The 27,832-nt window shown below is 41.9% G+C and overlaps 1 protein-coding gene across 13 annotated transcripts in view; it reads right to left on the bottom strand.

Moving 5' to 3' along the window:
• The window catches only part of NFIA (nuclear factor I A), a 238,551-nt gene that overhangs the window by 25,922 nt on the left and 184,797 nt on the right, over window positions 1-27,832 (bottom strand). For 6 of the 13 annotated variants that reach the window (XM_085231645.1, XM_085231649.1, XM_085231650.1 and 3 more), the window contains 4 exons: window positions 25,109-25,237; window positions 12,964-13,142; window positions 10,257-10,422; window positions 3,144-3,235 (listed from right to left, as the gene is read on the bottom strand). In XM_085231645.1, coding sequence (XP_085087771.1) covers window positions 3,144-3,235; window positions 10,257-10,422; window positions 12,964-13,142; window positions 25,109-25,237 — 566 coding nt within the window. The remainder of the gene's footprint in view (window positions 1-3,143; window positions 3,236-10,256; window positions 10,423-12,963; window positions 13,143-25,108; window positions 25,238-27,832) is intronic. The other 7 variants (XM_085231653.1, XM_085231655.1, XM_085231656.1 and 4 more) reach the window with 4 other exon arrangements.

Genomic DNA, 27,832 nt, shown 5'->3' with positions numbered 1-27,832 from the left:
CAGATAGGACAATTACGCGGGGAGCCACCACAGTGACAGAGAGACGGATGGAGGAAGCAGAGGCAGCATCTGCAAAAGCAAACTGACAGAGAAGTGTGTAAGTGGCTAAAACCAGGCCTGCCCAGCAGCCCTTCTGGGGCTGTTGTGACTGAATCACGACTGACTTAAATCAGTTTCATTCCTGCTCTCTTCTGCACAGAGCTGTAGTCTGGCTACAACCTTTGTTGATACAGGAATACAGCCTTTCTCTGAGTAAAATATTATATAAATTGTAAAACATTCCTTTAAGGGATTATATTTGACGCAATCTGACATAAATTAGAACACGCTGCTAATGGAAATGTCTATTGCTAATTTTTATAATGCCCATTAAGAAAGGCATGTACTGTTTTTGGTTGTTTAAAAACAGCACAGGACAGAATGATCCTTGCTCAAATCCAGCCACAGCGTTGTACATTTGTCTGCGATTTTATTCCAATGTTCTGTGAAAGCCCTTGAATGCCCATGTATGGGAAATGCGACTTCTGCAGAACGGCACTGTCACATCCCTGTGCACAGACACACTTTTGCAGCACTTTAAGTCTAATAACTGTGATGTATAACCATTGCCTATAGTCGAATGACCCGCCAATGGGCAGAGAAAATCAAAGCAACCAAAACGCTGATCATAATGTTTCCTTCTAACTTGTAGCTGGACTGTAATTCCACCTCCCCCCCAGCCCCCCCCCAAAAAAAGAGAGAACTCAGATATGGTCTTTGCTGTTACAGCAGTAAAAAGTTGTTTAATCCTTACGCTGAAGCCTGACTTCTAGAAGCTGTGTTTGCTGCTTACCTTCGTTGAAGGGAGCTGTGTGGCCTGACAGTTAGGGGTCCTCAGGACCCATATTTTAACCCCCGTCTAAATGTACTATAAAAACCCTGATGGAAAGCAGCTACCCCAGCTGCTTTTAATAACACAGCCGTATTTATTTTTATATTTTCATTTTGAAAGTATCCTAAGTGATCCTCCTCATTTATACACTAACGTCCTGCAAAAACTATTACAAAAGGACGTCTTTGTTTAGAGGAACTCTAGGTAAATCCCCAATCATTGCAGCCAGTATTTTTACCTCACTCTTCTGATTTAAAATGCGGTCAACTTCAGAGTTATTTCATGAATAAGTAGTGAGTTTTACTCCCTGATAAATTATATATTTAGTACCAAGTGGGTTGCGGTGGTGCAGCGATGTATAGAAGCACAGAGATGCGGCCGGAGCTGGAGCCTGGGAGTCAGCCTCTTCCCCACTGCAGCATGTTTGACTGTAATTGAAAGCCATGCTCCAGTATTGTTTTTCATATTACAGCACTGTTATTCACTATGCTGCATTATGGAGAGGCAGCTAAAGTAAGGCTAGAGCACTTAAAATGATTCAAGTCATAAATAAGGAGGAGAAGAGTTTACAGTCAACAAACTTCTCTGGGAAGCTGCTGCTGCAGGATGCGAGGAAGTTTAAAATATTTTTGGAGACTTCATGCTGCTGTGTCCTACTCCACGATCAATTTACCAACTAGTTGTTTTTCAAGTCCTCTGGAAAAGGTAACGTACCATTCTCCAAAGGGTTTCAAGTTTCCTGAGCTATGAAGGGAAAGACCAAATGCTTAAGGACTTTAGCAGCGTACCTAACCATTCCTGCTTCCTGCCTTCAGTGTATTTCTGTGTATTCCAGTTGTTCCCAAGACTGGAGAAATACGATTTAAACGTGAAGGCACACGAAAACTCATCAGGTAAATGAACCGAACAAAGGAAGAGGCCTGAAACTGGGCTGCAGGCTGTGTTTTGTTAACGCGTGAACAAAAATCAGAACCTGATGGGTTAAAGCCCCGCTCTGCACTGCCGGTGTACTTTCTTTGACCCTATTTAATACAGAGAAGGTTGGAGATCCAATGTAGTTTAACCTGTGCTGTCGACAGAGCTATAAACTAAAGCCCCTAACAAATTGTACACAAAGAACAGATAGCAAGAAAACATGTTGTGTTGGCGGGTGTGTGGCTGCAGCCCTGCAAACGGAACTCTTTGGGTGCTGAGCGCCTTGTGCTTCATTGGGAGCGTAGGTGCTGCCATCACAACAAGGAAAGCTGCGGGTTGTGACTGCCATGAATCTGCACGCTGATGAGGCAGATGGGCAGAGATGACTGGAAACAACTTACAAGAGCTAAAAGTAGTACTCCACAGTTTGCTGGTCACCGAAATGATTACTTATTAGTTAGCACTGCCGCCTCGACGCAAATATTCCTGATGTTCGCCTTTGGAAGAATTGTAGCACGGTTAAGCAATCACTTCAAGCTACAAACTGCAGTTGTCCTAAAACACTGCTTCTACTCACTTTTTTATACCTTCTCCCCCACGATAACGTGATATTAAGCATTGCCTTAATTTTTTCAACATCTGGCTCAAATTAGCTGCTAACAAAACTGCCAACAACTATTTTCTTAATCGACCCTGGGAATTTGATACAGCTTGGAAAAAGCACATTTAAACCTTGTCCTTCTCCTAAAGAAACACAAATGTTTACTTGAGCTTCTGATTCGACCGTAGCAGGTCTATGAATTCAGCTAACCCAGCTTTATAGGCCTGCCTCCACCGGACTGTTTTCTCTTTGTGTAAGGAAACAGATGTGCTCGCAATTACAGAACCGCCTGCTCGCTCAAACCCCCATGCAAATGCCCAGCCAGGAATTTGAGGCTATTTTTTCTGAATGTGGAAGTCTTTGGCAAAGGCTCCCACTGGGTTCAGGAGGGGACTGAGGTGCACGGTTACCTGACGGCTCTCTCTCAGCTCCTTTGGAATTGCAATTAAATGCACTGTCTAGGGAACAGCTCGGAGTCAAAGTCTGAAAACTCAGTCCTAGAGGAACAAAATGCGCACTAGCAGCAATATCTTAGAAAGCGAGAGAGATCTTTCCAGTCACAAAAGCAGCGTTATTGCTACGTAAGCCCAAAAAAAAACACAACAGACAAACAAACTGCAAGTGACATTTCACTGTAGTTACTGAGACCATGTGGGTGAAGTGACAGCGGCAATGCAGCTGGCTCCGCGGGGACACGTTAGAGGACACTGAAGAAGAAGAGGCTGCAGGCATACAGAGAAGTTGAAAGCGGCCCACCTGAGTCTGTTGAGGGATATTTACAAAGCTTGGATCCCGTGGTCCAACACTGACGAATCGGTTTGCGGGGGAGGTGCTGGGTGTCGAGTAGGCTGTGAAGGGAAGGGACACATGCGTTGAGGAAGCGGCACTAGATTGCACACGAACAACACCAAAACACACCATCTCAGAGCCACCTAAGCAGATGTTTAACATAGAAATGTGCAAACGTTTTAGAGAGCGAGAGTTTGGTTTTAGACACTGGAAAGGCTTGGCCCCAATGACGGGGGCCATGTGTGAGCTGGGCCAGGGCTCCTTGCAGTAACAGGGCAGCGCCGTGGTGCTGGGAGAGGTGCTGTGGGAGCCTGGGGGGGTCCTGGCATAGCACATGCATCCCTGCTCTCACTTTGCTACGTGGGGTCTTTCACGGAGGTTGCAAAGCAGTGAATTTACTGAAGTGCTTGCTAATTATTTCGTGCTAATCCAGCATTCTCTCTCGATATAAAGTTTTGGTTTCCATACTGCTGTGGTCTGCACTCTCTAAAATGTTCACTTGATGTGTTTGACAAACTAGGAAGATCCTTTCGGTAAAAAATTAATGGGTTGCAGTTTCACTGGGTGGTAAGTGCAATCAGTCTGAAGGCTGAAGCTGCCTTTAAAAACTGGAATGGCTCCCATAAATGTAAAGCTATTAAATGCAATGCAAGCCAAGAACCCAGATTACTTCCAAACTTGAAGTACTTTAATGACTTTGTTGTTGCATTATATTCTCCACTGCAACCATCCACCAATGCCACGTACTTCCAAATTCAAAAGCTTTCAATGCATTTCAGTCTCCCTCTCATTTGAGAATCCCCCATGCAATCTTCTCCTCTGTTAAGTATTTGCATGTTCAGATCTAAATTGAAATAACCTAAATAGACCCCTTAATACCAACAGCGATTCCATCTATTTTAAATATATTTATGGGAATGCATTCTGCTGAATAAAATCCCCAGACAATCTAACTATCCAATGAGGAGAGAAAAAAACAATGTCTAAAGGAAAGTTCTGTGCCAAATTCCAGTCAGGCTAAATATAATGTTCAGGCCTCAACATTACAAAAAGATACAGTGTCAGAGAAGACACTGAGCTGTCTGTGCAGACAAAGCCTGTTGCCTTTCTTACGGCAAAATGTTCGGTGAGGACTCATTGCGTTGGACAAGTCTCTGGTTGGAGGCTGAACCAACCCAACGGTCTACATCATCCATTGCCCTCTCTAGCAGAGATCACAGGAGATGCACAGGTTCTGATAAGAGCCACATCATTTACTTTCCCAAATTCTTTACCACCCTCTGATTACTTTCAGCTGAAGGACAGCCCTGTACTCCACTGCCTGCGGGGGATTTCCCACTGGTGAAAGTGCAGGCTGCCCACGCAAACTCCTGGCATCCCACAGATCCCTTTGGTGAGGGGTTCCCAAGTCTCCAGGAATGCAGAACCCTTCCCTTGGCTCTCTACCTGAACCTCACAAACATTTCCGGATGCCTCCTTATTCTCACAATTAAATGAGACAGCAGAAGTCACCCGAAGTCACCCAGGAACTGCACGGCTTCATGTCTTACTGATTTGAAGGGAGATAAGGCATTCCTGTCTTCCAGCAATGAATTTTCCCAGTTGTTTCTGGTGAGAGGAGCTTTAATTTCAGAACAGCTAACACTTTGCTAACTCTCACAAAAATCATGCAAGGACCACTTTTTCCATTCACAGACGTAAAGGAATTTTTAAGTGCACTAGTTCATTTTTCCACAATGATTTTACAAGTTGCATGTTGGAGTATCAACAACTACACTGGTCGTTATCCCTGTCTGCAAATCAGTGAAGAAGTGAAACGAGTCCATTTGGTGAGTTGTTCTTGCCTTTTTGCAGTGTTAATTTGCTTAATAAATTCAAAGAAGCCGAAAGTTTGAAAGAATTCATCTCTGTTGCTGGTGTCACATATAAAGATTTTTCTGCATTGTTTTATTTTTTTATTTTTTTATTTTTTTTAATGTAAGTACTGAGCCCTGTGTCATGCAAGAACAAAAATTCCTTTCTTTTGGGGAAATCGGAAATCAGAAATCAGCCATATGCTGCTTGGTTCTTCTGGTCTACTTTTAGGGAAGCCAAATGAATGGAGAAGCCATTCGATCCCTCAGAGCAGGTATGTCCCACTCAGAAGGGAAGGAACTCAAAACCTTGTATAGAGTTCCCTATTGGCAGATACTTATGCCAACTGTGATATTTGGTAGAAAATCAATGGGAAACCATCAGAACACTGTCTTAAACATCTTCTGCATGCAAATAGATCCCAAAGCATTTAAATAAAAAGTCCCATCAAACATTTCTGGTCGAATTATTTCGTACACCTTTCTTCCATAATGCTTCAAATTATGTTTAACTTTTTGAGAATATTCGGATGTCAGCATGGTATTTCCTTAAGGGCACATAACTGCAGTGCTAGAGCCAAGAAGCAGAGCACTGACACTATGGGGAACACACACGCAGAGCAGGCTCTGCACTGGGCTCTCCCAAGCTGCTGGACCCACTTCACTGCAAAATGTCCTGAGATGCTGGAGGATTTAACTGGCCGTTTTGGCTCAGAATGTTACATTGACAAGGAATGATTATTAGCAGTGACTTCTGTTACAGCACAGGGAACTTGTCAGAAAAGGGAGCGGTACCCAGTACTGCTTAGATAGTCTTCTTGCCATTTCTTAGAGTCCTGGTGTATATACCCTCATTTGACATGGAGGTGGGATTCCTGAAAGTCCTGCTTCTCCTGATCTCAGTATTCAGTCCTGAGATTAAGGGGCAAACCACTCACAATGGTTTATGCTTAGTTATATCGTTTTGTGGTATGCATAGATACCCTAGCCCTGTCGTGGGATCTTTACACTCCTTTTTACAAAAGGGAAAAGCCACAGCAAGGAAAGGAACAGAAGCCAGGTCTCTGTGGCAGATTTCCTGATCTCTATCAGCTTTGCTCTGTGGGAATTGCACAAACCTGGGCAGTTTACAGTAGCCCACAGGTAGCCCGCTGGGCTTGAGTAGGAACATCTTCCTGCCCAGCCTACTCTTCCTGCTACTGGAATTCACTAAGGGTTGTTTGCAACATCGTAGCCCAGAGCCAAGGAAATGAATGTGATGCCACGAATTTGCTATGATGCTTCACTTCAGGAACAAGCAAAACAGGAGCTGGCAGGGAAAGAACATTTGCTCACACAGACAGCTTTGATATTTAGCCAAAATGGCAAGAAATTGTATGAAAGACAAGACAAACAAACAGTTTTTGGAATGTCATGTATTTTGAAATTGTCGGCAGTAGCTGAATGTTAATTCAAAATATACTTTCCTGAAATCATTTCTATGAAGTATAGAAGTGCTTTGTTTATCAATTCTGGATTGAAAAGAAAAACTTTTGGTTGATAATCTGGATGAGCAATAATCTAATGAACCACTATGCCTGTCTTTCACAGACCAAGTCAACAGGTGATAGGAAAAGCTGTACTCTTTGCAGAGGACTGGGAGCCAGTCATGCAGTTGTGGAGTTGTAGTGAGAGAATTAACTGGAGGAACACGTTGCAATACAGCAATTCCGACAACAGTGCACTCTGCAGCTGAGTATCTTAGAGGGAACTGCACATTCTAACAAATTAAGTGGCACAGTCATCACCCTCTTTTTTATGGATGGGGAAAAGAGCGAACAGAAAGCTGAAATGGCTTGCCCAGGGGGTGCTCAGTCAATGCACAGCAGAGAAGGGGAGAGAAATCCAATCTGATCATGATTCCAGTACTATAGCCACCAGATCATTCTTCTCATCCTGACACAAATGCTGTTTAACACGAAAACCCCTTTGTGCTAAGGGACATTATCTGATAACAATCTTGCCCAACAAGGGAAAATAGCAAAGTTTTTCCGCATGCAGAATTGTAAACCTCAGAAAATGACATTTAGTTAAAAAAATGCACAGGATGGCAGTATCTTAAGACTCCAAATGGGAATGAGGGCCACAGATTCTAGCGCACAGATTCACTTACGATAGCGATAGAGTCCAACTGGCATGTAGTAAGTGGTGTTTTCTTTGGGCAATGAGATATCAACCAGAAAATTGTCTGGTTTGAGAAAATATTGTTTTGTGTTTGTTATGGGATACCAACAAAAGATCAGATCTGAAATAAGATTGTAATTTTGGGGCTGTGTCTGATATTAAGGGTGTGTTCTATTGGGATGGCTTTTTATGGAGGACAAATGAATCCTCCTAAACCTCGTGAAACCCATCTCCGTTGTGTCATCTCACTGAGGAAAATGCTGGCTTTCCAAAGGGATAGGATGTGCAGCTGAAGTGTTCAACTCCCAGAGCACGCCTGGCCACCCAGTAGTGGCAAATCCCCAGTGTGCATCTCCAGGGGCTCTTCCTTCCTCGGACAGTGCTAATGTTCGTGTTTTGGTTAATGTCACAGCTGGAAAGTTTCACTATTGCTCCGAGAATCATTAACCACCTTGTTGTGATTTTTAGCTCTCATTCCCAGGAGGCCATGCTGTATTGAACAGCTGCTCCTGGCTCCTGCACCCCTCAGGAGGGCCATATTCCAATTTCTGGGAGGGCCGTAACTGTATTTTGTTTCTGCAGAGGGCTTTTTTTTGCTAGACCAAAAAAGGGAAGGAGAATGGAGCAAATGCCAACCCTTTTCACTCCATTTCCTTGGGTGATGGTGGTGGGGGGAGCTTCATTCTCCTCCACACAGCTAAGGAGAGAGCCTGGCCAAAACCTAACATCACTCCTCTCTTTGTTGCATAAGTGACTTTCCAATATCCTAGAGCTCTGCAGGGCAGTCAGCCATAACCCAGAGACACTCCCGAACCGGTGCACTCGAGCAGCCCGTCACCATGGAAAACACCTTTTTGTGCAGCTTTTATGAAACTCTGGTGAATCTGCACTTGCTGTTTGTAGGCTAATATTTAGTTAAGAAAAAATAAACACCAGCATAAATGGAGGGCTGGTACTGATTGACACACTGAATGATGTCCAGTGGGCCTTTACTGAAAGGCTAGGCACTTCGCATTGTCCTTCTCTTTATGTAGCCAGCCACTTCCACTGGCTTTAGTATGTATGCAATGTTTTTTTTTTTTTCTTAAAAAGCATTTCCTACAGCCCACTTTTCTGTAAAACTTGTCCCTAAATTAAATTATATGCTTCTTTACGACTCAATTCACTATTATCCAAAACCCTTGTTTCTTACCAGAAGGAAGATGCATGCCTGACTATGTACAGAGCTATATGTTTAGATATCAGCGTAGCTAATTAACAAACAGTAATTATTTTCCTAATCCTTTGTTTAAATACCATTAACTAGCTGCTCTTGAGAAAACCTCCATTCCCAATTAATGTGGCAGCTGTTTGCTGAACACTGAGCCACAGTGACCAGCCTGAGCCGACACCAATGGCGGTGTTCTGCTAACTTCAGTGGACCAATGCCAATTTTTATGCCAGCTGAGAATCAGGCCAACACGCCTTTAGCTTGTTTACATGATCACAGTATCACAAAAAAATCTGTATTAAGATTACTGCTGAAATGATGTTGGGATTTTTTTTTTTCTTTTAGACACCACACATTGCCAGTAAACTGAGTCACAACTGTGATGACAAATATACATTGACCTACTTTCGTTTTTCCCAGTTCTGAAGACCAGGAAATCGTAAGGCATTGCTGACTCTATTAAGTGATAACATGACTAAACATTAACCTTTTAGATTCTGCTGCTGTATCTTAGTGACAGACCTTAGAAGATGGTATCTCCCATCAGAAAGCATCAAAACTTCCTGATAGCACAAGTGTTGGTCTGAGATCAGAAAGAGGAGCGGAGGGGAGGGAATGAATCAACTGCTTGTTTCAACGAAAATTTGCTGATCAGTTCTAGAAGTCCTGATTCTAGAAGATCACATTTGCAATCTTACCAGCCTGTCTCATACTAAAACCCATTTGATTTTCTGAGCAAGCTGGAGCATTTTGCTTAGTTTGCGGTTGTGTACTTTTGCAGAGCAGAAGGCAATGCAAAGCTCTAAGAACGACTGGGTTTATAAAACACCCCACAGAACCTGAGCAAATCTCCTGAACAGTATATAAAGGTTCAAAAGTTTCAGCTTCACATGTTCTGAATAGCGAATCCCTCTTTTTGCATCGAGCAGTGGCTGCATATAGCATTTAAATAATAAGCCTGAAAAGCACACAAAGGGATTTGCTCTTTCGATTAGATTGATTTTTGTTTGTGGATGTTATTTGGACACCCTTCACTGTGGAACAAGTCCCCTACAGTTGCCGTTAAAGCATTGAAAGCTTCCCTTTTGTTTTTAAATGTCAGTTTGAGCACAGCTTCATTAAATCATTTCACAATTAACTCCCTGCACATCCAGACTTTTTTAAAGCATCAAACCCAGCTGAATTGCATTTGTTTCCCAGCAGAGTGAGTCCAAAGTGGTATCCTCAAGTGTGTATCCAGGAATTTGTATATTTGACTCGTGGCTACACAAAATACATATGGGAGCCGTGTGGGTGGTGGAGAGAGGATGGAAGCTTTCTCCCTGGGCCTAAGAAATACCATAGCTGGCCCAAAACGCAGGGCTCGGGAACCACGTTGTACGGGAAAGACGTCTGGGTTAGTCTAAGAAGACTTATTCCCAAAAGAACTATAAATGAACAGAACTCAAAAGAGTCGTTAGTTTAGCTAGTATGTGTAAGCATTAATGCTTTCTGTGAGGCTGTCTGATTTCTGTGTAGTATCTAAACTCTAAAGTCTGTCTTGAGATACCAAATTGCCTCCTCATATCTATAAGGTCCCAGCTTCGTGACCTAACTTAGCTACAGGCGTTGGTTTCTCTTGCAGGTAGTTATGTGAAATGCCAACAAAATCAGAGACAAAACCATAACCTTCAGCTAACTCTCTTCTCACTGATAAAAAACAAGCTAAGAATTTGATCACTCGTACAGAGAGCAGAGAGCTGCACTATGACCTCCGAGCTAGTCCAGTCCTCATCTCTGACCAGGAGATAGAGGACGACGGCAGCACGCTGTGTGCTGCTGTCAGCCCTTGCTTCCCGCTGCGTCTATACTTACTTGGAGAAGTGGGAGAGGTGGCCCCTCCTTCTGTTGATGTAGTTGGAGGTTTTGTGTCTGGCACTGGCAGAGGCACAGGCCTAGCCATTGGTGGCGGAGGTGGTGGTGGCAACATTGGGGTAGGAAGGAATGGATTGTGCACCTTGCCTTGGCTGCTACCATTGGGCTGCCGAAAAACAAGCAAACAGACAAAAATTATACTAAAAACCAGCTACTCGGAACCTCCAGTAATAACAGTCCAGTTTCAAACTATGTGCACTATATTTACAATTACTTTAGAAAAGAGGTGGCAAAGAGTGCTGTTTCTAATTCTCCATTGATTTCAAGGAACATTGTTTCAAGCCCTGTGAACCCTGTGAAACTAAGGAAATTCTCACTGTTAAACATGTATCCTAGTAGCAACCGGTCTGAAGTGCTCTGGGTTAAATCCTACCACTCTTCACCTTTCCTGCAGCCCCCTACTCGTGCTTAGCAAGCGTTTCGGCAGTATTTTCAACCCCTTGCATGTCCCATATTTGTGCCTCTGCTACACCCTTAGGATATCAGTGCCTAGGACTCGAGTGTAAATTTCTTAAAGATACTGCTCATTAAAAGGAAAAATAAGCATTTCTGGTGGTCTTAAAAGTCACACTGATATCTTATTACAGGAAAAATGAATGAGTGTATATTAGAGCAACTGCACTCCCACATCCCTTCTGAGCTAGCGGTGGTGCAGCTCGCAGGTTAGTAGCCGTCACAATTCCGGGGAGAAACAGCTGAACTTAGAACTGCCTCATTCTGCACATTAGGAAAAATCCCCCTGTGTATTCGGCCTGGGATGTGGTCAGTCCCAGGCGGAATGGGCCTAGCCGTGTGAGTGCTGGCTTTCAATTAATCATCTGAAAAATCTGTCCGAATGTGAATGCTCTTTCAAGCATCACAAAACCGAGAAGAGGCCTTGGAAAAACAATGCCACCCTTCCCCCTTCCAAGTTGTGGCATTTATGTTTTAATACAGCCTGGACACTTGAAAACCGTATGCAGAGAGATGCCAAATGCTGTCATAAAGAGAAAGTAGGACAGCCCGTGAATCAGGTGTTCTGCTTTAGTGACAAAAATGAGATCACTTTCGACGGCACTCTGCAAATTGATCTCAGTGCAGTTCTTCTGGCACTGAGCATTTGCCTTTCCGTCGATGATAAAAGCTCGGCTTTAAACAGAGATCCATATTCTAAGTACTGCTAAATAAAATAATATTTTAATTCCTGTTAGGGTTTCCATTAGCCTGAATTACTGGGGACAAAACATTCATCGTGGCAAACACTTGGGACCTCATTTTCATTTCACCTGCTTTGGCACTGACAAAAAGCCTTAAAGTTGCGTAGGTGCAAATCACACCCGTGCTAGAGCAAAAATGGTTTAGGGCATAAATTCATCCGCATTTTTCTTAGCGGCACTCCTACTGACTTCAAAGACTGCAGTTCCCAGTGTTTGCACTAAGAAGCAATCCTTCAGGGATATTTATTTTTCCAACATCCAGTGCCATTAATAAACTGATATATTAGTGACATCTCTCAAACACTATCTTGTCTCACAATTAGGTCTCCTTTTTTTTGCCAGGAAGACCCCTGCTGTATGTTCATCGTGAGTGTGCTAACAGTTCATAATGCTGAATGGTTTGGGATAAATTAAGCGAATGAATACTCAAGGAAAAAAGAAAAGCACTGTATTGATTTGTTGTCTAGACATAAATGTATCTGCTAACATATTGCAGACATTATTCAAAGCCAGTCCTGGCTGGAATAAGTAGAGTCGGTTTTTCTGCTAGGGAAAGGAAAGCACCGAGGACAATATAGCTTATTAAATAAGTGTAATAAATTAGATGCTAATAATTAAACTAATTCTCATTAATGCTTTCAATCCTATGTGCGTAAGAAAGAAACAGTCATTTTGTCAGTTATTACTCTATTGGCTGGAAAAAGTTGCAGGCATTACACTTCATGAAATATTCAGAGCATTATTTTAGGTATGATTTACATAAAATTTATAAATTCTGTATTTGACCGGAATGCTATTTCAATAATAGAAAGATGATTCACTTTATTTGATTAAAAAAATGAAAATGGTTACTTGAAGCTTTGGAACTCTGCTTAATTTTTCATAGAGATAAGGGGAAAAGATAACTGCTTACAGAAATAACAAACCATAATAAACTGTACTTTTAACATCTTGAGTTCAAGTACTGGTCAACTTGATCTAAAGTGCTATAAGGCAGTATTTTTTTTTTTTAATGAACTTAGCTGATCTGAAACATCTGTTTCTCACCCTCCCTTTTCCTGCTCCTTCCCCCAACTCGCTCTCCCCTGAACTTCAGAAATAATTAATAAAAATTATTCTGCCTTCATATTTTGTTAACCCTTGTTCCACTGGGGTTACAGTGCATGCAGCACAGCCATTTGTGGGGGGACCAGAAGGTCACTGTGTCACTGCCTCCTCCGACACTTTAAGTTGAATTCACCACAATGCGGTCGAGAGGGTTTTGCTGCTGCTTTTTTTTTTTTTTTTTTTTAAATACAAATATTTTTTGCCACGGCAGCATTTATTTTTCCTTCCAACGATAACTCAAGGTGTGCTCCTGTGAGCAACATGCTGTTAAAATAATCCCGTTAGCCCACGATTAATTTTACATAGGACAAACACTTCTGAAGAAATAAAAACGGCTTCCTTACATTTAGGAACCCCACCTGTCCAGCCTGCTGACCAGCGTCGGGGCAGACAAGTTGGACAAACTCTTTCAGAGTCTCCTGAGGATGATAGCGGATTGCTGGGTGTGAGAAGTATGGCCCAGGCTGTTGGATAATGGGTGATGTTGGAAAATGAAGAGTCGATGGTGTTGCATGTGGACTTGCTATAGGAAAGAAAACAAAGAAGTTACAGAGAGTTTTGCCTTTGGAAAAGAAAACAATTCAAATCTACCATCTCTTTTTTTTTTTTTTTTTTTTTTTTAGCCTTTTTAAAAACGGTACCGTACTGCTTACACATCTGATCTTCACAATTAATATATCAGACCACATTGTGTCCTACCCTCACTCCATCTAGACCCTGGGAGCAAATGCAGCCAGATGTTCTAAAGGATTTACTGGGTTTTTAGTGGACGGGGAGAAAGAAATCAGCAGCCCTTTGTGAATGTGAACGCTGTTCATCACTTTAAGAGCAGCCCCAATCAATCAGGCAATAAAAAATGTATTTGGGAAATTAGGGTTGATTTAATTGGCATTTCATGTAACTTGGATTTGCACATAGGAATCCATTTGGTATTGTACTGTAAATGGTTGGTAATTTAAAGATGCTCTAACACTTCTTGTTGCTTTTTTTTCCATCTCGGTTTAGGAACATTTATTTTAAGTAATCTGTTTTCATCTAATGAACATGAACAAAGTGGCAAGATCATTTTGAAAATTACATTTACATTACTCCTGAATAATGTTAGGCTCAAATCTTCCACAAGCCTCCAGCCTGCACTCATGGATGAGGTTTAATTTGGTGAATTTATAGGCCAACGAGCCGGCCATGAAAAAGAGAGCTGAAAAACGTGCTGGGGTGAAGGTACAGAGTGTAATGCACACGAGCCCATTGGCAATGACAAATTTTACCTCGGCCGATTCCATCAGAGCTACAAGTGCAGCTGAAGGCAGACTTATGCTCTCCTACCTCACGTGGCACCCTCGTCCTTTGAGACAGACTGGGCCGGACCCTGGTTAGTCAACAGTGCTTGCCACTGCTCACCATCACCACGAGGCAGCAACGCTGCTGCTCACTGCACTGCGACTTCTCCCTTTCCCCTATAAAATGGGAATTTGCTCTCTCTTTACAATGGCCAGATGATGTGGCTGAGCTCAAGCTCCTCCGTAAATCACAGTTTATTTCTCACCCTGCAGTGATCACCGTATCCCTGTGCTCCCTTGCGTGCTGTCCTGGTAGTCCTTCAGGGCTGTCCACGTGCATTTACTGCACTTGTTCACCACACGTACCCGGTTAGATAAAGGCTGAGCAAGGCAGACAATGTCCTACAGAAACTTGCGTGTTGGCTTTCTACTAAGTTAAATACACAAGGGGAGAACAAAAGCCTTTGGCACTTTCGGAACAATTGCAGAGATGCAGGAAAGTTAACCAATCAAATACAGACAAGCAAACACCCGTTGCATGACAAATGTCATGAAAAAGCCTCAGATGAATAAAAACTGAAATCTGCTTCTTACTCTTGATCATCACCACTTTGATAACATGACACTTCACTATAATTTTGTTCTTAGCTTACTAAGCCATTAGTAAAATCAGAGCCTAAAGATGTGTATAAAACACATCCTCAGAGACAGCAGCAAGGAATCCCACCGCATTACCCTACGAGCATTCATTAAGGTTGGCTGGACAGCACTGCTAATCCCACCTTTCTACCCAACAAGAATGGTTGCCTCAACACCCATGAAAAAGAGCTGCACTCATGCCTGTGCGCTGACACAGGATGGACACAAAGCTGAGGAATGCTCACACACACAGCCAAGGCCAACACCTGCTCAATCTGTCTGCGCTGCTGTGCATTGCTCTCTCTTCTTGTTTGCATGTTTCACAAACACAGCGAGTTATTTCTTACTCACTTCAAAACTAACAGGCTTTTTTCCCCAGTTTTATTATAGTATATTTAACAACTCTTTGGAAAAATAATCCAAATCCTCAAAGCTCCTAAAAGAGATTTTAAGACTCAAAGCTTCTCTTGAGTGTGCTCTTAAGACTAAAAGCAATGTGGAATTCACCTTAGTAAATCTGGTTGTCTGCCATCCAAGCTTGCTGTCCCAGACACAGTGAGAACCAAGCAGAAGGAATGGAACCAAAGGAACCATTCCACTCACCAGTTCAGACCTCTGCCTTCAGCCAGCACTCCCTGCAGCTCCACGATTCCACCCAAGGCCCCCAATCTCCCTGACATCCACCCCCAGGTGTAGCTGCTTTAATGGCACTTAAGTCATACTCACTTCACAGGTGTGACTGCATCGTCACCTCCCGGCAGCAACATTCATTTTAGAGCTTGTCAAAATATTTTGCCATGAGTATTTGTTCACCAGAAGCTGGTGGGAAGCATTTTGATGACTACAACAGAATTTTTGTTAGCATACATTTTTGTCTGTTTGGTGTAAAACAATTTTTTTCCTCTTCCCTTTTATCTCCGTTCATATCTCCCCCCTTCCTTCTATGCCAAAGGAAAGATAAAGGATGGAGATAAATGTGAGAAGTGAAGGTTTGCATGGAAAACATCTAATTAACAAATATCTTGTGATGTTTTTCAATATTTATTTAAAAAAAAGAATCTTAGCACCTAGTTTGCCCATGCTATATGAAACTATTGCATAACTGCCCCTGTGTTTGTACACATCTGGGAACAAATGTGTTCCCTTTCATCTGCTGAGTGAAAAAGAGATAGGAATGCTGGTTCAGTCCAACAAGAAGGAATGAAAAATGGTAGCCAGGGAACAAGAAATTCTGAGACCATGCTGTATTTAATTTTTCCAAGGTTCGGTTCTGCAAGTGATAATTTAGAAAGTGGAAATGTTCATAGACATGGAAGTAGTAGGTCTTTGCTGCCTTTGACCTCTGCAGCATGTCAGTGTAGAAAACAAAGTGGAAAGCATTTGTCAGTGGTCTTCCCGAAGACAGAGAGAAGCAAAAGGAATGCAGAAGTGACTGGCAATAATTCACAACAGTAAAGTCCTGCAAGAAGGAGAAAGTGGCTCCTCTCTTGAGTTTTGGCCAGCTCTGCAGCACAGCCTCGAGGAGCTTCCTGCTGGTCCTAAAAAAGACTGGGGGAAGGAAACAGGACCAAGTAGGAATCAGTCCTCTATTTGGGCCGGATTTGGGTTCATTTTCTCAGCATAGATGGGCTGATTTAAGACATGATGGAATAAGGAACTCCAAAAGGTTTGGTTTTGCAGTCTCTGAGTGGAAAATACCCAATTTCTCAAGCAGCAGTAGGAAGGGCTGCTTGTTAAAAGGAAGAATTTATTGCCATTAAACGGATCAGCAATGGAAGTGTGTCTGCCTTTAACTAGAGAGAGGGAATTCAATGCCAAGGGCTAAGAAGTGCAGCTCATATACAGACAACTACTCAGATGGGTGGTTGTGGGCACTCACTGCGGTGTACAAAGCCAGCCTTTCCAGCAGGTGCTGAGGGCACAACACAACCGTGTTTCCGAACACACAGATCCTCACAAACATTTTTAAGCAACTCAATTGATTCGTTGTTATTTCCTCTAGTCCTCCTAAAGGTCATTTTATTCGCAATTCACAGAAATGCTTGACAAAAATTCTGAAGTCACTCCGTCCTCAAGCCATGACTAGAGTGACGTGAGTTTTTCTGCATACAGGAAGGGGCTATAGCTACTTATGTGCTTCTGATGGGCAATTACAAGTCTCAATCAGTGACTGTAAATTCCTTGAGATCTTCAAATGGAAGATAAAACAGATCTTTGTCTATTATTTATTTACTTATTGACTTATTATTTATGTATCCCTAAGCAGCTCCACACTGCCAAACCATATTTCTCTTGGCGTCTTTCAGCTTGTGACATTTATATTTTATTACTGACCTCACTAAATGAGATAAAATATAAGTCCTACCACCTATGAAAATAAGTGTACTCCAGATCGGAGCTTCACTTTTACCTACTGTAGGTATGGAGGAGTTGGACTATCTGGTGTTATTAAATCTGTTATTTGGGTGGGGAGGGGCTGGCGGCAGGAATTCTCCTTCCATCTCAAGGCAAGCATAAATATTTCAAAGCACACATGATTCTAATTCCATTGAAGCTCACTTGAAACATCCCGACTTTTTATTGCAAATGAGATGATAATGTATGGTGGCCTGCAACAGATATACCAGTATTTTAATACTACTGCTATTGGGCCAAGTAATTACGCAGTACAGCTGTTGCATACTATTCTGGATTTTTGAGCATTTTATGAGTTTGTGGTGCTGTGCTGCATAGAAAAAGAGGGTTTCTCAGGCTCTTTCCCTGCAGCAGTCCCACTAAAGACCCATGGGATCCTTTCTCCCATGAGCACTAGTTGATGTGGCAAAGGGACTTTGTGGTCACACCTGCAGCACTCAAACTTCTCCACCAGCACAGTCTAACATATGGGAAAGACATTGATCCATCCACCTTCCATCTCCTCTTCCAAAAATCCTTGCCAAGCCCCTTCCCATCCAGATGATTAGGATGAAACTCCTTTTTTCATAAAGTCGTCTGAAGTCAACAAAGGGGTCATTTTGTGTTGCCTTCTCCCAGCTGGAAAAAGACCCTGCACTCCTCACCTGTTAGAACTAGAGGTCTAGGGATGCAATCCCACTGTCCCTCCAGTGGGTCAGCTTTGCTAGGGCGCAGTGAGGAGAGGAGACACCTCCTGCGTAAAGTGATGGTTAAGTTTACTAACAGCTCATTAAAGATTGATCAATCTTCCTAGAAATAGTAACATTATAATCATAATGAAACAGGATCACTTATATCAGCCTGTTTTTGAGGCCATTATAATTGGCTTCATTACAATTAAGAGAGTATATATTTTTTTAAAGTCACTTCCCTGGAAATGTGATGGAACAGTTTGTTCTGCTAGATATTTCCACTTCAGGCTTCTAGGTTGCTTTAACTCCCTGCATGCTGCAAGCCTTCTGCTAGCATTTAAGTGATGCAAGTGCCAGTTCAAATTATGCAAGATGTATCCCACCCTTTGTACCCCAAAGGTACTTACTCTCAAAATTGACCATATTAGAGGACTAATTGGCTAAGCCACCACGCTGGCTGATGTGAAATGCTTCCAAACACCATGAAACAGCTGTGTTTATCGGAAATATGAAGAGTGACTTTTTAATAAGGAGATCTGGCAATAATCCAAATTTGTTGAAAGGAACTTACACTTCTGTGTATAATACAATGCAAGAGGTGAAGAATAGAAGCCTAAAACAATAGCTTTAAGTCCAGAGAGTTTTTGTGATTAAAGCAGTTACCCAAACAAGAAAAAAAAAAATCATTAAGAAACTTGGGCTGGGACTTGCAGAAGTCCTGAGTGAATTCGTTACCTGCTTTTCAATCTCAATGGGAGCTGAGTCCCTGTAACTCTTTCAAAGCTGTCTGAAAGTCCCCACTTTTCTCACTGCCCATTAGAAATAGACGTTAGGGTGATAAATGTAGAGCAGTCTTGAATTCAGGGTAGCAAGGGCTTGTCTCTGCTTCAACATGGAGCTGCTGAGGAGAGAAGTGAGCAGAGCAGGACCAGCCCTGTGAGGGGAATTCAGACCGGTGGAAAACACATGCATCGCTTTGGTCCTGTAATGCGGCAAGAGGCACGCAGACATAGCTGGAACTCAAACTGTAATGGAAGTAGCTGGCTGATGTGAGAATACAGATACCCTAAATGTGATGGATGGAAGATCTGTTCCCGCCCGTGGACGTCCAGAAGAAGGACCGAACTGCAGAATGCTCACCTCTCAGCCCCTGAAGTCAAGTGTAGGTGGTCGGCTGAAAAAACAGATCCACAGTGACTGCGAGTCGGGCTGCCTATCTGCCCCTTTTTGCTGCTTTGAAGACCAAATTGTGTAAGGCACCTGGACCCTTTGTTCAGGAAATTAGAGATTTTGCAGCAGCAAGTGGGAGGCAGAAGGACATTCTGCCCACAAGCTCCTAGCAAAAGGAGAACAAGTTTAAAGCTGTGTTTGGGCACAGGGCTTATTGGTGTACGAGCTGCTTTTGAAAACCTGTAGAGCTGAACTGAGTGCTGGGTTCGGATTCTGGCGCAGGCAGGGGGCCACTTAACTTTGCTATTTTGAGCAGATTCTTTTAAAACATGTCAGCTTTCTCTTACTTTGGGGAGATCATAATGCTAAAAACTGATCACATGGGTAGAGGAATAAAAATCATCTCTATCTAAAGCACTCCTCCCTCCCAAGATAAAAGATAGAGGCGAAAAAAACTTATTTAACCTATTTGTGGAATTCCTATTTCACATCAAATACTGGCAACTTTTGCATATTATTATTGGTTTTAATGCATATGATGTATTCACCTATATGAGATAAAAACTACAACTAGGAGAATACATCATGCCTTTCTAATAATGAAATGCAGTTGATAAGTTTACAATAGAAATGTAAATTCTCTGAAAAACCACAACCTTTATGTGTGTGATGATATAATTCTGCTTTGATACTAAAAAGGGCATGGTAATGGAATCTGTGACTTTGGAGTGATATATCGCTGTTAAGTTAATAGGACTCCACATTCCCATTTCTAATATCAGTGTTTTTTTCCCCCTTTCATTCTGTAGATGGTAAGCTGATACTACATAAACATTGTTAAAGCTATAGTTCCACGCTACAGTAATTCACTTAACTTTAACATGATTTATGGTTCTGTCAATAGAGGAGGTTGAAAATCCAGAGCTCTCATGCTTAAACATGGGTTCCATATTTAAAGCAATAATGTGCTTTTTGTGTGTGTCTGAAGCTAAAAGAATTTAGCATAAAGCAGAGATAAAAATATTATAGTTCACTGCACTGTTTCAAGCATACAGTTTAACTTCACGGATACATCAAAGAGGGCAAAGAATCCGAACGCCGAATTGGTAAAAGCATGGGTAACAGACTTTGGTCCTGCAGCACTTTATTTTATATTATTTTTTAGAGATGCATGAAATCCTATTAGTATTTTTAACACTGCCCTTTTTTTTTTTTCTTTCTTTCTTTTTTTTTTTTTTTTTTCTTCTTCTCATTCTTTTGCTCAGTTAGATCAGCTGCTTTTGTCAGGATGCGTTTAAATCTGGGTCCACTGTGTTAATCACCCCCCATTCTTCTTTCTGGCACTTACCCTCCAGGCTATTTGCCTCTTTAGGAGATTAAGCGACCAAGTCATCTTGTTGCTCTAACATGTCCTCACTGGAGCAACATATTAACACAATTCCTCTGCAAAAGAGCCCTCTTTAGAAGTTTGCTGCAGGGATGACAAATTAACCCAGCATGGTGTCCCACACATCTATCTCAGTACAAATTATTAGTGTAATAGAGCTTTTAGTTATGCATTTATCTAGTAATTATTGAACGGTTATACAAAACGAAGCTGAGCAATCATGGCCCTTTATGAGGCAATCTCAGTGGGTGGCCTTACAGTTAATTTAGGATAGGACTGTCTAAGCAGTTCACTCGCACACAAATTAGCTGAACAGCCTGCTCCTTTAAATATTTCCTATGTCACAGGCTAACTCTTTACAATACAACAAAGGTAGAGTTTTAATTACACGGTTCCTGACTTTTGTTTAGCTGAAGCTTTAACCATTTGCAAGCCTTCCTCCCAGTCCTCCCCTGCCTGGGATATGGCAGTGGATGGGAGATTGGGCAGGGCATCCAGTAATTACTAAGCCCTGACCTTGAGGCCATCTGTTAGGAAACTGCTTTTCTTTCAGATTGCTCCTGCTTCCAAGTGAGGGAATGGGGAGAATCAAAACCTACACCTACATGCTCAGTGAGAGCCAGGTGAGCCCTCCCTGTATCCTGACACTAACCTAGAGCGTGACTTCGCACTGGGGCTGGGTTAGCTAATCTCCTGGTCAGTGGGATGCTATCTGGGGGTTCTACTCAACTGCCATACACATTCCTACCCTTGTGCCACGGCTCCCTCCTCTTTTGGTTGTCTTATATTAACATCCCTTGATCTGAGGTGTCTGTATCAAAATGAACTTCCACTGCTCTGTTTTTGTCCAAATGCAAAGGGAAGAAGAAGGCTGCTATAGTCTGGAAGCTTTGAGGGCAGCCCTCAAATAGTATGCCATGTGATATATACAATTGTATATTACAAAATGTCCTTTTGTGCTGTATAGTCTTGGAATTAGCAGAAATTAGCATCTTGGTACGTGTGAAGTTGCCTGACGGGACAGCTAACAGCTACTGACTATTTTTGATATTTTGGTGACCCAAGTGAGAATTTTGATAAAGAAGGGCACAATGCCTTGCCAGATTTTTGACAAATTTTTGCCACTGAGGCACTAACAGAGAGCATCAACCTGCCAAATTTCCCTGGTAGACCTCATCCTGATAAAAATCTCAGTGGTTATGCTTATTATGGAGGAGATTACTGTAAAGGAAACCACTCCGCTAGTTGACTTTCATCCCTTCTTCTCTTTCTGCTCACACACCTAATTACTTGGGTTTTTCCCTTTGTGCTGAATTTCTTGTCTTGTAACTGCGTTTCTCCTTCATTTATCTTCCTAACATACCATCTCATTCCTTTTTTTTTTTTTTTTCTTTGCCTTTTCTTCCTTGCTTTTTGGCTTGCAGTGTCTATGTTGTCATATTCTGTGGAAATGCATGAATGCTCCAGAGCACAGGCTGCTGTATATCCCAGATTTACAAGATCGTGGTTTAATTTAATATTTCGGCCAGCTCCAGATACAAAGTCACTAGAGTGCAAGTAGCAATGCACGGAAGCCTAAAATCACTTTTGTAAATACTGCTGCCACCTGTAGTATTTAAATACTTCACTGTCCAGTAAAGAGTTCAAACAGGCTGAGGCCGATGCTGGAAAACTTTGTGTGAGGCCAGCAGAAGATGATGGCTTTGCAGTACTGGAGTACTGAGGTGAGAAACACGGCCACCAGATCATCTATCTTGAAGGTATCAGAAGTACACTGGGCAGGAGAAAGCGATCTATCTGCTCGAATTTTCAAGGCTTTGAAATACGTCCTAAAACTGATAGCAGTGCTAAAGCCACCATATAGGTGATCAATTTACCATCTGCCAGGCTCTGAATCCTAACCATGCTGGTCCAGAGAAGACATATGGTGCATTCATAGAGTCATGCCCAAAAAACTGCCATCATCAAGTGAGGCTCCATGAATCACTTTGCTAGCTTAGCACCAAAGAAACTTGGATCTTACCACCATCTGTTGGAACTACTGAGGAGTCACTGAAGCATTGGCATCCATGCGCCAGCACTCACTGCACATCTGGTCCTATGGTCAGCCAGCTCAGATCCTCTCTGCTGGCTACTGCCCAGCTGGGCTGAGTACTGGCAGCAGCACCAGTGCAGATAGGAAACTAGTGTACAGCCTTCCACAACACAGTGCAGTGCAGACGATTTCATGATAACAGAGGTTTTCCAGCTGGTTCGTTGAATGGAGCATTTCACAGCAAAGAAACCTTCTTAATGATCTACACTTTCTCTAAGTTTAGTTCCCAAAGTGGCTCACTGTGCGAATCACTGGGAAGGGCACTCTGGGAAGGGATATCCCCAGTGCTAAGATGTGCACTTTGTTCTACGAAATGCTAGCAAGCATGTGAAAGATTCAGAAATATTCCTGAGAAGTTACAAATCACTGGTTGTCAATGACAACACCTGCCATGAATAGTCCACAGCTTCTTCTCTGCCATCTAAGTTGATCATGAGATGCTTTACAATGCATCTCATATACACATCCAAGTGATAAACTTGCACAGACAAACATCAGAAGAAGATTGAACCTTCTCGTAATCATTCAGTTGGCTGAGGAGCTTACTCTGACCTACTTATTCATGACTTTCCTTTCTCTGACATGCAGAGAATCTCTGCAGAATGAGGATTAAATCCAGCTTTTATCTTCCTGAAGACAACGCAGAATGACCTGTCATCAAGCATTTAGGTAATGCATATGTAGCCAAAGAGGAAGCAGCATATGTGCACTACATTATTCCTACCATTACTGTAAAATCTACAAGTTTCAATAACTGACGGTGGATGGGAATTGCTCAAAGATGATATCCTCTTATATGATTGTGTTATGCTCCTTATGTTGCCACTTTTGATACCTGAAAAGCTTCTCTCTTCTTCTTACTATCCTAAAGTACACTGAAGGGAATGGGATAAAGAACAAAGCTGGATTTGCAGAAAATAATTCACCTCAGTATTATACCCTCTACTAACAGAATGACTGTGGTTGAAGTGAAGTAAACACAGCCAATGTGCTGTGGAAGAAGAATACTGAAGAGACACGTCCAGCAAAGAACAAAGAATGAGGTCTGGATCAAGATTTTTTAAGGATAATGACATTGAAAGAATTCATGGACAGATTCAGAGGCATTTTTCCTGAAAGCTGTGAAGATTTTTTTTTTGGTGAATAAGTATAAAATAGAAGAAGATGCTCCTACTGATGCTGCAGAAGAACACTATTGCTTAACCTATTAGGAAGAGTGATCATTAGAAAATATGTTACTTTTCTATGGAGATATCTCCTTCCAAGCAAACTGAATTTGTCAAAAAGATTCATCGTATCTGCTCTTTTGAATTCTGGCAGTCCTGAAAGTTCTTCTCACATAGCTGGTTGGTATCCCCAGGTGCACAGAAAGTCTTGTGAAAACAGACTGTGGATGTGGCTTAAACAAGACCTCACCAGTGACACGTTTCCTCCCTGAATCACACAAAAGTCCAAAATAGAGAGGGTCTAAATAGGAACAGACAAAGGCATTTAATGAGTGATGTAAAACATAGCTAAATACAGAAAGGACCTATTAACTAATCAATTGACAATTCAAATCTAAAAGGCTGAACTTCTAAAAGAGAGGAATACAACGTCAGCTGATGTGCACTGAATGTATTGTTAATGGAACATTCATATTATTCATACTTATATCACCAATTATCAAGGCTTTTAAAAGACAATATATTTGCCAGATAGCTCAGATCCACATTCCATGGGAAATCTGCATAGATCTTGGATGCCTAAATACCTTCTGAGAGTCTAGGTGTGTCTTTCTCAAGATAATTAATTTTTATGGGATTAACCACAATAAATCAAACTACATTGAGTAGAGTTCTCAAAGTCCTAATAACCATGAGGTGCAATTCCGACCTCACTTCAACTTAGTGCAGTGCTACTGCTTCGCATCACATCACCTGGCACCGTGCAAAAAGGCTACTTGTGGTTTATGTTGTCCTCAGTAAAACCACACTTATGCCAAGCAGACATTTCAAAACAATTTCTAGCAGGAATTTCTAATATGTTTTTTTATGCTTCACTGTTCGACCAATTCCTTAATCTTCTCCAAATGAGACAAAATTCCATATCAGAAAGAAACATGCCACAGCCATTCACATCTATTTTTATATCTTCCAAAAAGGTTTGTAAGAAGATTCATTCATTTTTGTATGTTACTATGCCCAAGCGTCTTCCTTTTCAAATGTGAACTGAGTACCGCATTTTGTTTTCCAGGTTAATGCAAATGCATCTTTCTAACAAAAATGTATAAGCACATCTAGACCCAGAGGACAGTCCTGTTACTTGAAAAGCCAGATGGAAGAGAACTATGAAGAAAACCAGCCAAAATATTGCAGGAACCAACTTCAAAGCAGTCCGCTAATAAGGCAGATCTTCAGCACACCAACACCAACACCACGAGCACCGAATGACTTGCAGCAACAAAGCGAGAGTGTTGGAAGATAGGCATGGCTCAGAAGTGACTGATGAGTCCCTGTCTCTCGAGCAGCTATGCACTGACACAAGCAGAAGATATTCTACCTAATATAGTCTCTCTTCCCCACCCTCTTCAAATAAAAACCTGCAGCCCCCAGAAACCTGCATTTCCACCTTTGCAACTGCTGAACTGTCATCAGGAGTTGTACCAAACATCCCAGCCTCGCAAAACCAACCGGCCTCGACAACGACAACCTCCAGGTTCTGGAGCTTTGGAAGCACAGCCTGGCACTGAGTGCGTCACACGTGGCGATGACTTTCCGTGGCAAAGCACTGGGACGCCGGGTGCTGTGGCTAATGTTTAAGCTGCCTGGGGGCTCTTGGGTTAAGCCTCACCTCTGGGTCCTGTAATGACAGGTCGATGGTGCTGTGTGAAAGCCGTTCCAAGGGAGGAGGTCTGCGAAGGCGAGGGACTGCTGAAACCAGACTTCTCTGACTTCTTTAATGCAGTTGGCGATGGCATTCCTGGCAAGAATGATTGATAAGTGCAATTTAATAATGCTAGGTCATGGAACGACAGCCTATGCATTGTGAAAGTGGGTGCAGAAGCAGCTAGATAAACTTAAAGGACAAACGAAATTGAATACAACAGCAAGCTCTAAGCTCACTTTTATTTATGGGATTTTTTGAGGCAGAAGTGGCCATGGTTTGCTGTGAGCAATGAGTACTAGAAGGCAGCCATATTTTTCTTTTAAATCTGAAATATGGATAAGATGCAGCTTATTATTGCTACTGAAATCTACTCTGCTTTATTTTTAGAAATCTGTAATAGCTGGAGCATTTGGATTTTTACAGGCTTTTTATGAGTTCTGTCTTTCACTTACTGGTTCAATAGATTATTGCAAATGGATCTTTTAAATGTGCAGCAAGACTCAAGGCACGACTTGAGAGTGAAGTTTTCTGAGTCCAAACCCTGCCATTCTTTACTCCATTGACTTCAAAGGTATTTGAAAGTAATATATTTATGTGGTTCCCCTTTGCTTTCAAAAATTTTTAAAGGGTGAATGGTATTTGTGTTTTGATATTAGAAGCCACAGTGGAATTATTTCAGTTGTTATAATGCCTTGAACTATACCAAAGGCTTCTAATGAAAGGTGGAGTTAAGCTGCCAGCGGGTGAAACCTCTCTCATGGGCAGGCAGAAATGGTGCGATGCTGCTCTGACTGTTTTGTTACACTCTCTGAGATCAACTTCTGCTGATACGGTACCAATCTTGTGGCCCTTTTGGCTTCCACGTGGTACCAAAGAAATTAATGGAATGAATACAGAGGCTCTGAAATCAGAGCTTTTTTTTTAAAGTGTGATTTATGCTTAGGTAAAAGAACGTTGCAGCATATAGTTGAAGACGTATGTGTGTCCATATTATTAACTCTATTTTTAAAGATGTGGAGGCATATGGATATTCTGATTATCTGCATGTACTCTGAAAATAGATGATTTCCAATACGTACAGTACATCACACATTTTGCATATCCATAAGGATGTAGCAAAACAAAGTTGCAGAACTGTTGGGATCTCAGGTTAGAAAGCAAAAACTAAGATAACGTGGAAGTTGAACTTCCACCAGCAAAGCCATTCAACCTACTCTGTATTTTATAGAATTTAATTGTTAAAAATGGAAGAGAAAGGTCTGGACAATATTATCTCTGGACGGTATCATTAACTTTATATTTAATAACACTAGCTTTATAGTCCCTGGGATGTTGATTGCAATAAGCAGGAGCCTTCTTGTTCTTTATACACTGCTCTGCTGGGGTCTTAATGGTTTCAGTGAGGTTTTGCAGTTTATATTTCAGGAAGTTAAACAGTAAGGGAGTGGTTAGAGCTCCAGTGCTGTAATTACAGCTTTCTGTCTTGAAACTGTTTGCTACAAGGGTTTGCTGTCATGAGGGTTGTTTCCTCACAGCAAGAGAAGTTACATATATAATCTTTTAAAAATAAGAGTTTGAAATGGACAGGGATAAGAAAAATGCCATGTTGGTTCATTTCACATTGCTCTAAAAGATTTTGGGGTAGGGACAAAAGCAGGAGAGTTGGTTCAGTTTGGGGCAAGTGAGAAAAGGAGGCTGAGCTAAGCTATCTTTGGTGACATATTCCATTACTTCTGCTGAACTTCTGCTCTCACGGCACGTTGGGATTTAACTTTGTGGCTGCTCTTTTTTTGAGCGTTCACATCCAGGACAAGGACTCAACTCAAAAGAAATAAGGGTGATGTTGACTCTGCTGTCCTTACAATGGAGGAACTAGGGGAGGGAAACAATAAACGGGTGCCACCCCAGCCCTAAACACAAAATCAATGGGCAGTGGCAATATTTGTGCTCCCGGTGGTGGAGGAGCAGGGCTGCTGTGCTAAAAACCTGCCTGCATCTGAACCACGGCCTGGGGAAGGGGCAGAGAGATGTGGCCAAAAGCTGCAACACGTTACGTGAATGCGTCCAAATACTGAAACTTGAGGCACTGCAACAATAGTGGTGGATGACCTTGAAGTATGGCAGCGCTGAGCAGGGCTGCGCTCATCCAGGAAGGGCTTTTGTGGGGTTGGGACAGCTGCTGTCATAGGAAAATAGAAATTTTGATGTAACGCTACGTTGTGAAATGGAGTAGACGTGCAAACTGAAGCACTGATTATTGGTTCCTACTTTTATTACATTTGTTTGTTATCATCGTTCTGATTGCCATCGTTATTACTGTTGCTTTTTTTTTTTTTAATTTATTTCAGGATATTCTGAAATGTGTTGCTTTGGAACAGGCCAACTCTATCATGTTTTCATTTTGTTTGAGGTTTGTAATGACACATTTTATTGTGAGTGATCATATCCATCAGATCTCAAGAAAAAAATGGCTGCTTCATAGTTCAGAAGAATATGCAAACAGGAGCTTAATTACATCACTTAATATTGACCAAGAGAAAGAAGAAGTTGAGCTTGCCAGCTCATTTCTAAAGCATGTTTTGTCCTTTAAGAGGGGAGGGTATGACAGAAAGTTAGGCAGTGCAAAGCAATTAGCATCATTCACATTTTATGTTGCGCTAGCATGGTGCTCTAGCAGCAAAATTCAAA

This window comes from Meleagris gallopavo, chromosome 10, assembly GCF_905368555.1.
Source record: "Meleagris gallopavo chromosome 10, MGAL_WU_HG_1.1, whole genome shotgun sequence".
Taxonomy (NCBI): Eukaryota; Metazoa; Chordata; class Aves; order Galliformes; family Phasianidae; genus Meleagris; species Meleagris gallopavo.
Note: the sequence above shows the minus strand (reverse complement) of the source record. Positions and strands in the feature narration are given on the sequence as shown.